Here is a 12,672-nt window from a genome sequence, read left to right as displayed (position 1 = left end):
TCCCCGCCCACTTCCCCTTCTACCACCCCTTTTCGTTTCCCAGAGTTAGGAGTCTCTTATGTTCTGTCACCCTCTCTGATTTTTCCCACTAATTTTCTCTCCTTTCTCCTGGGGCTCTTCAAAGAAACTTGTAAGATTGACGACAGAATATTAGGTAAAGGTAAAGCAAGGAGTAAAAAGATGTATACTGAAGAATTTTTCAGCAAAAATCTGTGGCAGGAACAGGTAAATTAACAAAGTCAGGGAATAGGAGGGGTGAAGTAGAAGTAGGTGCTGAGCTGGGCTCGAGGTCAGACAGGGGCAGAGGTGAGTGATTACCTGGGAAAGTATGTGTGGGGGTGAACAAAGACAGGTTCTTCTACTCTGTGCTGCCTCTCTATAGATTCCTGCATAAGGGCTTGTTCTTATTTTCTTTGTGGCTGTGGTAGCTACTCTGGTCTGGAACCTGTTTTTGAAAAGTTACTACTACTAATATTGCTTTAAAAAATATGAATACCAATATAATTTGTTTTCACTGCCTCTAAGGAACACCCTACGAAATCTTCAAATTCCCATTTCCTTTAATTCCTGTTTATTTCCAAATATAATGTGTAAGTTTATATTCCATTGTGTTCAGTGATAGTGGATCTCAATAAAATTCAAATACAAAAAGAATACAATGTTCTAGTTTATTAAAAAATATTTTTTTAAAAAGACTTATTTTTAGAGAGCAGGAGAGAATCTCAAGTAGACTTAATTTTAGCAGGAACGAAGCTTAAGTAGATAGACTTCTCACTGAGCAGGGCTCCATTCCACAACCCTGAGATCATGACCTGATGTTTAACCCACTGAGCCACCCAGGCACCCCTAAAATATGATTTTTAAAAATGTCCTCTGGGTTTGGGTTATTTTATTATAGTTCTTAGCTCTGATCCTTGGACAACTGGTGAATCCCCTAAGCCTTGGTTTCTGTATCTGTAAAATAAGGCCAGTATCACTTGTCTCATGACATAATTGTAAAGATTAAATGAACTAATAATATCTGTACACTGCTCAGTAACTGGTAACTAGTATTAGAGTTACTTTTATATTTTTCATATTTATGATGACTTTTGATATGTGTGTTTTCATATGTAACCGAAAATCTTGCAGAGGTTGAAATGTTTGAATTAAATAATCCATGCATGGGATGCCAGGGTGGCTCAGTGGTTGGGCGTCTGCCTTTGGCTCAGGACATGATCCTGGTCCAGGGATGGAGTCCCGCATTGGGCTCCCTGCGGAGCCTGCTTCTTGAACCTCTGTCTCTCTGCCCCTCTCTCTCATGAATAAATAAATAAATTAATTAATTAATTAAAATCCTTAATAAATTAATAATGCATGCAATTCTTTTTTTTTTTTTTTTTTTTTAAATTTTTATTTATTTATGATAGTCACACACAGAGAGAGAGAGAGGCAGAGACACAGGCAGAGGGAGAAGCAGGCTCCATGCACCGGGAGCCCGACGTGGGATTCGATCCCGGGTCTCCAGGATCGCGCCCTGGGCCAAAGGCAGGCGCCAAACCGCTGCGCCACCCAGGGATCCCTGCATGCAATTCTTGAATGAAAAATAGTGGCTTAACTGGGCTGTTGTGAAGAAGTTATTTTTTTAAGTAAAGATTTATAAGTGGTAATCATTAATAGTTTACTGTCACTTGCTCTTTCAGGAGTGGACGCTTCTCTTGTGAGCCAGCTGGAGGTCTTACGTCTTTGACTGAACCACCCAAAGGACCTGGCTTTGGTGTGCAAGTGGGACTTTAATTTATATATTCAACTGTAAATATGTCACTGGAAAAATAAAGAGGAATCTCCTATCTACATAAACTTTTTATGTTACTTGTTCATTTCATGGTGTATACCTAGCAACTTGCTGCTGTCAGTGTCATGATAAAACTTCAGAGTACCATTTTAGAGTCTTTTGCTATCTATGGCTAACTCTAAAGACATTATTTCATAATCTAGTTAACAGTCATTCCAATGTCATCCATTTTCAACTGCCAGGTCACTTTTATCAATAACATTAGATTATTGTCAAGTAAAAACTGTCAAATTTCATATATATTTTGCTTTTCCATCTTTAACTAGAGCCAAATCTTAAGTTAACATGATCTTTCTATAGATTTTGTTAGTACTCCCTTTAAACATTTTTAGATTTACAGCACATTATTGTTACTCTATTTCCAACTGGTAAGTGACACCTCAAGCAGAAGTGTGAGGAGGATAAAGTAATTGTCTTTAGAAGTATTGTTTATCATTTTAATAAAAGTAAGGCACTTCATTATTATTGTATACTGCAAAAATAGAAACTGGGCGAAGAGAATGGAAGTACAATCTGAGTTTGAAAAACAGTCAATATACAAAATATACTCTTCCATTGAATGCATATTTCAGCTTAGAACAAAGGATAAAACCTGCACATTATGCATTTTCAAGAAACCAGCTACGGTGCATTAGTTCTGCAAGTTGAAAAAAATTAATAGCCTTAATGCAGGGATAAATCCAAATCCAATTGTTTCAGGATTTCTTGAAGTCATTGTTTGGCCTTGTTCTTCTGGCAGACTAACCAGTAACTAGTAGTAATTATGGTGCTTAAAAAAATTATTTTTAAGAATAGCTTTAAAAAAGTTTTTAATCTGAGAAGGTAAACAAGAACAGTAACTTTTTAACTGGCGGAGAAAAGTAACAATGAAAATGCCTCTCTTCTATCCTAGAGCCCTCTTGACTTTTGTAAAAATGCCTTACTTTGACATAATTTTTTTTTTTTTTCTACTAGAACAAAAATTAGAAGTGGGGAAGCTTCAGATACCGGGTGAAAAAAGTAAGACCTGTATTAAGGACATGCACTGAATATCAATTTTTATGTAATGTTTTAAAAATAGAAAATTAATTTTAGATCATTACAATTATAGGCATACTGTTATACCATTATTCAAACTTTTTTTTTTTTTTTTAAGATTTATTTATTTATTCATGAGACACAGAGTTAGAGAGAGAGGCAGAGACACAGGCAGAGGGAGAAGCAGGCTCCTCAGAGAGAGCCTGATATGGAACCAGATCCCGGATTCTGGGATCACGACCTGAGCAGGCGCCCAACTGCTGAGCCACCCAGGCGTCCCTCAAAACGTTTTCTATAGTTCTTAGGTCATCACGTTGTTTTACAGTAGTGCATATCAGGATTTTGAATCTTAAATTTTTTGCCAATTTTAACATAATACTGGTTTTAATGTTTCTAGTTAGCTTTTAAAAACACCTGGCAGGTAAAATCTTATTACAGTAATCCAAGATGGTTTCAAAATGAAAATGAATGCACTGATTAAAATTTCCTTGCTAGTTTTCAGGGATGACAGCTATATCCTGGCCTATTTCTCAAACCTCTAGGGAGAGGTAGGCATTGTATGTGTGTTAACCACCACTTGCTCCCTCATTTCCTCAATTCCTAACTCTGTGCTGTTATTTGAGGAGGAAATCTTACTGCTGTTTAATGACAAGAATCAAACAATATATCATAATCTCTTCTGACAAAGAATCTAATACCACTTTTTTTGTAGCCCCTACTAAATGTTGCTAGAGGAAACTACTGATTGCTCAGAATTACTTGGCTGTAACTGTATGGGGCCACTGCTCCAGAAAATCCTACAGCACACAAGTTATGAGTATTTGCTGCAGACGCATGACATACGTATAGACTAACATGACAAGGAAAAAAATTAGTCACCTTTAATGCAAGTTTATGCTTTACGTAATCTGTTGGGATTTAACTTTGTGTCAGGGCTGAAAAATATCTGTAGTGACAAATTTGTAACTCCATTAAGTCACAGGTGCTGTAGAGACCGCTATTAACGACTAGGGAGGTGGTTTCCGTCCAATTTGTGTAACTCCTTTGGTGGCTAAATAAAGCCATGTACAAACTGTCGCAGGTTAACTTCGATGTAAATAAAAAGCGTTAAAAATTAAGTCACAATAAAATGGTTTCCAGCAGATTATGTAACCTTTGGTGGTTAAATAAAGGCATATACAAACTATCGGAGACTAACCTCGATGTAAATAAAAGGCGTCCAGAAGTAAAAGTACCCGCTGCCGGTAGGCCGAGGCCGTCAATACTCCTCACGCACGCCTCCAGTACTTGAGCAGTTCCCTCTGAGATACTATCTCGGATGTGGAGACCCCTGTCTCTGAAAGCAGGTCACTGGGAGGTGTGACTGGGAGAGCGGCACGGTGGGGTTCGCGGGGTGCCCGCAGCAGGTGCACGTTAACCGGCGCAGGTGTGGCGGGCGCGCCGCGGCCCAGCCGAGTTCCCGACACGCGTCCGGGCCTCGCCGAAGCGCAAGCGCAGTGGCGCGCGGACCCCGCCGCGCGCCGCCGCGCCCCACGTCTCCGGACGCCCCGGCCCAGCCGTCTGCAGCCGCGGATTTACGGGGTACACGCCTCGCCTCTGCGGTCGGCACATATTTTCCGGGGTCCCACCTCACAAACTCGCCCACCCGCCCTGCAAAAATAACATGTGAATACCCTGCGTTCAGCCTCTTCTTCGCCGCCGCCGCCATTTCCAGAAGTTTCCAGTCACAGCTACTGCCATGGTCCCCACAAAGAGCGACGGCAGAGCCGTGTGGCCCCGCAGCGTCTGCGGAGCCCGCGCGGCTTTCCTGCGCGTCTCTAGATTCCCCCCTCTGGCTAGGGGCCGGCGGCCGGGAGGCAGACGGCGACGCCTGGGTGGGGCGAGGAGAAGGAGTTCCGGCCTGCTCCCCCGCCGCCTCCTACTTGGTACCGTCCGCCTCCTCCACCCCGCGGCTCGGGAAGCTTCTCCGCGGAGCTGAAAGAGCGGCGGGGGCAGCGGGGAGGGGCCGGCGGAAGGGGCGGGCGGGCGCCGGGGGCGGGGCGCTCACGCCGCCCGTCCCGTGCCCACCGAGTCACGTGCCCGCGTCGCAGCCAATCGCCGGGCGGCGCTGTCCTGGGAGCGAGGAGGTTGTGGTGAGAGACGGACGGAGACCGGAGATGTTTTCAAGCCCGGCCTCCGCGGCGTTCGTGGCGGTTGCAGCGGCGACGAAGACAACGACAGCGACGGCAACACCGAGGCACTCGTTCAGGGGGTAAACCCTCCTGCGCCGATCGTGCCTCGGGTCCGTGAGGGTGAGGGGGGCGTGGCGACAGGCGAGGAGGAAGGAGGGGCGCGGTTTCGAGCCCCGTCCTCGGCGCCTGGGAGGAGACCCCTCAGTTCCGCGCTGCTCCCGTCCCCCCTCCCCGGAGCAAGGTAGGGGACGCGCCAGGCCCTCCCTGCCGCGTGCCGCCCGGTCCGGCCGCCCCGCGGCGCCGCCGGCCTGACAGTGACAGGCCGTTAGTGGCCGGGGCGCGGGGCCGCCCCGCCCGCCGCCGCCCCTCCCGGAGCCGCGAGGAGCCGCGGCGCGGCGCGAGCTGCCGGCGGGGCGAGGGCGGTGCGGGGGGACCCGGCGGGGCGACCCCCCGCCGCCGCTGCCGGGGTTGGGCTGCCGCCGCCTCCCGGAACATGGCGGGGCCGGGAGGAGCGTGTGCGTGCGAGTGTGCGCGGCCCGAGAGGGCGCCGGCGGCGTGCGGCGGCCGGACCCGGCGGGGCGGGGCGGGGCGCGGGGTGGGGGGCGCGCCCAGGCCGCCGCGCGCGCCCGTCCGTCCGCTGGGAGCCGGGGTGCGGGCGCGGCCGCGGGAGACCGCTGCGGCCCCAGCGGGAGGGAGCGTCGCAGGTAACGGGGTCCTGGGAGAGGACGAGCAAGGGGGAGTCTGAAGGGGAAGGAGAGCGGCGCGCTGCGGTTCTGTCGTAAATGCCCCTGTGGGCGCTCTGCCGCAGTGGGCAGTCGGGTCGCTTCGCGCTGCTGCAAGTGCCCCTTCGAATGGTAGCCGTAGACCCTTGGAGCACGTCAGGGTCTTAGAGCTCATTTTGAGGGAGGATATGGTGTGACGCATCCTCGAGGATCCCAAAGCGTGGAATAAACGGTTGTACAAAGAGGTTACCGAAGCCCAGCTGACAGCTGTTTTAATAATAACAGTAAGAAGCAGTTTGGGATGGGAAGTTACCACTATTGCACCAATCGAAACCGTAGGAAACCTTTTAAGCAGTGCAGTCGTTGACATTGTAATTTCCACCGGACACCCGCGGCCAAACTGCGAACGCGATGGAAACGGGCTGCAGATTCAGTGATGTGTAAAGCCTTGGAATTATGAGTGATCCCGAAGTTGAAGTGAACCTGTGTTCTTAGTCATGGACTCCTTTTTTATTTGAAAATGGTTTACGTAAATTATGAAGGAAGGCGAACCGGTAAAACTGCTATTTTAAAATAAATTGACTTTATTAAAAACATATGCTCAAGTAGGCTGTTAGAAAATCTTGGGCACTGATCTGTTTCAGTTTCTTCAGTCATTATACAAAGGCTTTCCTGGAGATTAGCTCAGAACTGGCAGAACATACGCTCTATTGGTGCCAAGTGGCTTAAAAACAAATTGAGATAGTGTTGACTGTGTAAGATCAGGTCATTGTATTAACCTATCTTGTTGGGGAAAGTCTTTAATTTGGGCTAAAGGCAAAAAAAAATTTTTTTTTTCTTTAAAGACTGAGAATGTTTCCCCAGGAGATTATAGGCAAGAAGAGAAAGGTTTTAATGCTTAAATATCTGTTATAGTTGACACAAGTACTAACTAAATTTCTTTTAGGGGAAGGTCTCCAGCCGGCTTGGCTAAAGTCAAACTTAGGTATTCGGGGTATGTGTTCTATTTTAGGGGCAGACGAGGTGTTAAAATGAACTAAAATCTAAGTGTTAAGTGGTATTCATGGAAGGAAATAGAGTTAAAAAAAAAAAAAAGAAAGAAAAAAAGCAGGATTCCTTTAGTGTTTTTCATCTCTGTGATTAGGGTGGTTATGTGAGCAAGCAGAGCTGGGAAAGTGAAAATCTAGGGATGAGTATTCCGTGAGGAATATATGAGGAAGAATGAAGAGAACTAAAATATTCCGATGATGAAAGAACTTAGTAGTTGTTCAGTCTCTGGTTTTAGTTCTTTGTATATCAGGAAGGAAGGAAAGAAAAAAAAAAAAAACACTTAAATTTTGTTTGGAGACGAGTGCCTACTCAGTGGAATGAATTTAAAAGGAAGATTTTTTTTTTTTTTTTTTTTGGTGAAGGTGTTTATGTATTCTCTTTTTTTTTCCTGTAGAAGTTACTGGAAAATGTGATAGTTTTCTGAGGTAGCTTGTAGAAAATGGTAGTGGGATATTTGAAAGACACTTTGTTGGAAAAGAGATTTTTATTCTAAATATTTTTTTTTTAAATTTTTATTTATTTATGATAGTCACAGAGAGAGAGAGAGGCAGAGACACAGGCAGAGGGAGAAGCAGGCTCCATGCTCCGGGAGCCCGATGTGGGATTCGATCCCCGGTCTCCAGGATCACGCCCTGGGCCAAAGGCAGGCGCCAAACCGCTGCGCCACCCAGGGATCCCTGCGCCACCCAGGGATCCCGAGATTTTTATTCTAAGGAGTAAGAATGATAGTAAAAATACTCAATTTGTTGGCAGTAGCTGACTGGTAGTTAAATTTTCTTCATTCTTGTTTTAAGAGCATTATTACAGTCTAAAAAGAGAATGATCTGAGAGATTATTTCCATCACAGCCAATAAGAGGTTTAGACTGCGTTCTGTATGTAAACTTCATGATACTGAAGCAATGTCTTATCAGAAAGGCATGAAAATTTTGTCTGACAATTGGAATAGGTTGCTTAAAAGTTATTCACAGTACTTTGTGATTTTGAACTTGTTGCTAAAATTAACATGTATTTCTAAAATGCTTGTATTGTGTAAAGGGTATAGTCATGGTGATTTGTCCTTAGAACTGGAAGGGACCTCAAATTTTCTAGTCTGTTTTCCTCAAGAGAAAATAAAGTCCTGGTAAGGTGAAATGACTTACCCAAGTCACTACAGCCTATTTAAAAAGTTTGTCGTTTGGGCCTAGAGATTCCTTTCTTTGAAAGTGCTAACGCCTCTGTTTTTAAGAAGTAGCTTTATGGAGTAGTGGAAAGAATATTGAAATATAAATGAGAGGTTCTCAGTTTGGATTCCTGATTTAAGAAAAAAAAAAAAAAATCACTTGATTTATTACTTCCTAACTGTGGTTCTTGACAAATCACGTTAACTTTCAGAACCTTTTTAATCTATAAAAAGTAATTTTCCTAAATAATTTACGAGGTTGTTGGATGGAACAAATGCGATTACATATGGAAAGCAGGAGGCTTACTATAAACTTTTATAGATATAAAAAGTGGCAATATTTTTGTGGCAATATTTAAAAAATAAATACAGTCTTATCGTGAAACAAGGTGTCTGATCCCTAGGTTTTTGCTTAGCCTTAGCTTTATTGTTTCCAGCACCTGCTGTTTTACAGATTATAACTCCCTGTAGATACATTTTCTGATCCCCACTTAGTTCTAATCTTAGTAAAGCCTCTTACGAACATTTTAAATATTGCAGTTGTTAGAGCCTGACTTCCTCTGGAGAATATGAAGTTTCTCCATATAGCATTTGAAAACATTCTCATTCACACTCATGCATGCATAATCTGTTTAACAGTGGCTTTTAAAAAGTAATAGTGAAAGTATCTTAGTTGCGATGTTAATTTGTCTGTTGCTAGTTTCCACATATGGCAATAACAGGAGATAATTTCCTTTATAAACTTCTCTTTGAATGGTTTGTGTTAAGGTTATCTTGTACATCTAAATATATAGAAATGTCCAGATTTTTTGTTTGCTGGCTCTCACTCTTATGTTTAAAGACATTTTCTTCTAGTGCTTTAAATTGATAACACTGGAAAACAATATGTCAGTATTGTTTATTATAATATTACATAGATTACCTGTAATCTTGAAGCTAAAAGTTATGATAAACATTGATTGAGCACTTAGAATATGAATTATCTGTTCAATGTTTTATGTAAAATATTTAAAATTTTCAAAATAACCCTGTTAAGTAGATACTATTATTTTTCTAACACATGGTTGAGGAAAGTGAGGCTTTAAACTGTTTTGTGTAGATATTCACAGACATTAAAAAAGTGAGAAGACTGTATTCCTGTTCTAAACCATTTGTCTGTGCTCTGTCTCTAATTAAGAGTGTTTAGCTGATTTTGCAAAGTTTTAAGGCAGTGTTTCTTAAATTTCAGACTTCATGAAAATGAGGGCCAGATATTCTACCTTCTATTGTGTTGGTCAGAAAAACAAAAAGAAAAGTAAATAATTTATGAGAATCTTGGAAGGTAGGCAGCAAGCCTTTTCTGAGATGTTGAGATGACTATTGGGGTTTTTTATGTTAGCTGTCAGAAGCAAATGAATCTCACCAGCTACAGAAGGACTGTGGTTGTTAACATTACAAGAGGCGATTTTAACAAACTCCGCCTTTATGTTGGTGCCATTTTTATAAAGAAACATATTTAATCATAGTGACTGGAGAGAAAAAGATCACTAACCAAACTCATTAAGGACTTTTATAAAGGAATAGATCCATCAATAGTAAGTTTGTCCAGTTTAGAAAAATAGCATCCAAGACTTGATTTTCCAATTGAGACCTTCCAAAATGCTAAGAAATTCAAACTCTGAAATTCTTAGAAAAATTAACTTTAAACACAGAAATGCTTCCAGATTGAGATAAGTAGAAAAGATAAACATGAAGCTACAAGTTATAAGGTGGAAGTAATTTCTTTTTCTTTGGCATCTCAAATATTGTCTATTCTTTGGCCAATCCTTAATATTTACTTATTGCACTAAAATTGTTTCAATATATATAGTTTACTTTTATGACTTTTGGTTTGTATTTGGGCCATAATTAGTGGAAATATCACAATATTTGTGATAAGTATCATATTTTTTCCACTTTCTTAAAGATTTTTTTTCAATTTTAAAATTAAGCAATGTCTGTACCTAAAATGGGGCTCAAATTTACAACCCCAAGATTGAGTTGCATGCTCTTCCTACTGAACCAGCCAGGTGCCCCCAAATAACATATTTTTAAACTACTTTGTTGCTTGAAAGAGGTGAGAGAATCTTGTAGCTTTTCAGATTTCGGATTGTTCTTCCTTCTACATAGGAGTTTTGTCTCCTGAATTCTAATAGAGAACAAAAACTGCATGTGTGGTTCCCTCTTCCTAGAAATAGCTGTATTGACTCTATACAAGATAATAGTATGTAAGAAATATGGTGCTGTGTAGTTCATGAAGTACTTAAAAAAAAAAAAAAGATTTATTTGAGAGAGCGTGAGTCGCATGCAAGCACGGGGGTGGGACGTGTGGAGAAAATCCTCTATCAGACTCTGCTGAGTGGGGAGCCTGAATACAAAACATGGGGGCTGGATCCCAGCACCCTGAGATCATGATCTGAGCCGAAATCAAGAGTTGGATTGCTTAACTGACTGAGCCACTCCGGTGCCCCTGTTCATGAAGTACTTTTTACTTCAGATCCTTTCAGTTTCACAACTACTCTGAGATCAGGAAAACATCAGCTAACCTGATGATGTTGAACCATGGATAGGAACCAGGTTAAAATTCTCTGGCAAAATGCTAGACTCTTGAAATTCACTGGAGAAAGAGAAGTATTAACATCTAAAGGAAGAAAGAAGAAACACATATTTTTATTTTCCTTTATACCAAAGACACGTTGTACACACAGCCTTCTTTCTATTTTGTTACACCTTTTCTGAAACTTAAGCAAGGTAGGAGTAAATACTGAAAACATTCTTTATACCACTTTACTAATAAGTGGTGATTGAGAACATTAAAAGTTTTCCAGAATGTTTTCAACCTTAATTTATACAAAAATATTTTAACTAAAAAGAAAGCTTTGTTACATTCTGTTGTTCTGTAGTAAAGTCTTATAACCTCTGAGTTAAAATAAGTCCTTTTTACCAGAGTTTAATTTTGAGTATTTGAAAGTTACTTGGTGATCAAGAAAAAGAACTTTTATTGAGCTTCTGTACTTGAGGTAGTGTTAGATATCTTCAGATACGTTATGTTAATCAGTGATGAGAGTAGAGATCTTAAATACCTAAGTTATAAAAATACTTTAAAAAGATGTCACTGAAATATCTCCAACTTGAGATACCAGTACTCAAGATCTAACTTGAAATTTATAAGTGCTGTATAAATACAAGTTTGTTGCTGTACAAGAAATTTTTCTTAAGATCAAGCTAATTCATTCATAGATTTACATTGAGGTAGGTCATCCAGTGGTGGTTATTCAACCTTCAGAAATTATTCCTGTCTTCCAGGTGTTCATTAAAACATCCCAAGAATAAAGATGAGTGTTCTCTTTAAGCTGCAGTTGAACAGGATAAAAATACCTTTTTACTGAGTTTCTGTTTGTCCTCATATCATTGAAAGTAAACAAGAATGTTTGACAGCAAATTGGCTTACTCATTCTTCCTTTCCTTTGTCCCTTCTCTCCTTCAGGGCTCCTCCTTCCCCTTTAGATGCTAGTGTTCCTTTGCCTTTGCAAACACCCAGTGAAAAATATACCTATCTGTTGTTGGTTGACAATTTACATTTTTGTTATTAGATTTAAGTATTACTGCTTACACTTTGTATTTCAAGGCTTTTGTCTTTAATTATGGTATGAATATTGATTTTAGTAATTTAGATCATTAGCTAATATATCAGGAAATAATCATTTTCATTTTCTCTTCTGTGAACTGACACTTCATATTCTTTGGACATTTTTCTGTCTTTGTTCCTTCTTATTGAAAACTTCTAGGAATGGCAATCAAGAATTTAAACAACTTTGAAAACTTTTAGGGTGTTTTTAAACTACAAAAATAATATATGCATATTATTAAAATAAAAAACTATGTAATAAAAGGGTTATTACCAATTCTCCAACCTCCCCCTCTGGATATTCTTTGTTTATTAGAGATTAGTTAACCTTCTATATGCTATAAATATTTTTTCTAATTAATCATTTGTATCAGAACTTGGATTTTACAGCCTTTTGGCAAACCCCAGAAGAAACTGGCTCTCTGCAAATTGTCACCTTATTGAGATGATAACTCTTTGGACTCTCTTATTATACCTTCACACCTCTAGTCCAAGAATTTATCCAGCCTATAACTTTTGTGAACTTTGATGTTAGGGAAGATGGAGCTGAAACAGTGGGAATCCTTTGAGCTTAGGGGAAAACTGGAGTGTCTCACATTTAAGTAATGTTCATTATGGAGTGCCTGTTAACTTGTACAGGTGTAATTACAAATGATCTGTGATTGATAATAGGCCCTCTATATAGCTTTTCATTCGCTCCTTACAGTGACTTTGTAAAGTTTATCTTGTTCCATTTTTTTTATTTTTAAGAAATCTACACCCAACATGGGGCTCAGACTTGACTCTGAGATCGAGAGTCACATGTCCTACCTACTGAGACAGCCAGGCACTCTCTATCTTATTCCCATTTTAGAGATTCGATTCGATTAAAATCTGTGACTGTGTTGTTTCCTCAAGAACTACGTCTTTAAAGAAGTTAGTGATATTAAAAGAAAAAAGAGATAAAGTAATAGATAAATTTTTTCCCTTTTAGGGAAAAGTATTTTGTGTTCTGGATTATGGATTTTTTTGAAGAGTGAAAGGATTTGAATCATCTAGTTTGACAGTGTAGTAGTTTATCTCTGGGTATTGA

The 12,672-nt window shown here is 40.8% G+C and overlaps 2 protein-coding genes across 4 annotated transcripts in view; both read left to right on the top strand.

The window, feature by feature from the left end:
- Positions 1–1,839, top strand: part of NDUFV2 (NADH:ubiquinone oxidoreductase core subunit V2) — a 34,630-nt gene extending 32,791 nt beyond the window's left edge. The window contains exon 8 of the mRNA XM_041773026.1: positions 1,683–1,839. Within this exon, the coding sequence (XP_041628960.1) occupies positions 1,683–1,776 (94 nt within the window). The 3' untranslated portion in view covers positions 1,777–1,839. The remainder of the gene's footprint in view (positions 1–1,682) is intronic.
- Positions 1,840–4,957: 3,118 nt separating this feature from the next.
- Positions 4,958–12,672, top strand: part of ANKRD12 (ankyrin repeat domain 12) — a 125,493-nt gene continuing 117,778 nt past the window's right edge. For 2 of the 3 annotated variants that reach the window (XM_041773016.1, XM_041773005.1), the window contains exon 1: positions 4,958–5,263. The gene's annotated coding sequence lies outside the window, so the exon portion shown is untranslated. Of the gene's footprint in view, positions 5,264–5,647; positions 5,727–12,672 lie in introns of those variants that run through there. The other variant, XM_041773009.1, reaches the window with a different exon arrangement.

The sequence above is a fragment of the Vulpes lagopus genome, chromosome 1 (assembly GCF_018345385.1).
Source record: "Vulpes lagopus strain Blue_001 chromosome 1, ASM1834538v1, whole genome shotgun sequence".
In the NCBI taxonomy this organism is placed as follows: domain Eukaryota; kingdom Metazoa; phylum Chordata; class Mammalia; order Carnivora; family Canidae; genus Vulpes; species Vulpes lagopus.
The sequence above is the reverse complement of the archived record's forward strand: the minus strand, read 5'-3'. Positions and strand labels throughout refer to the sequence as shown.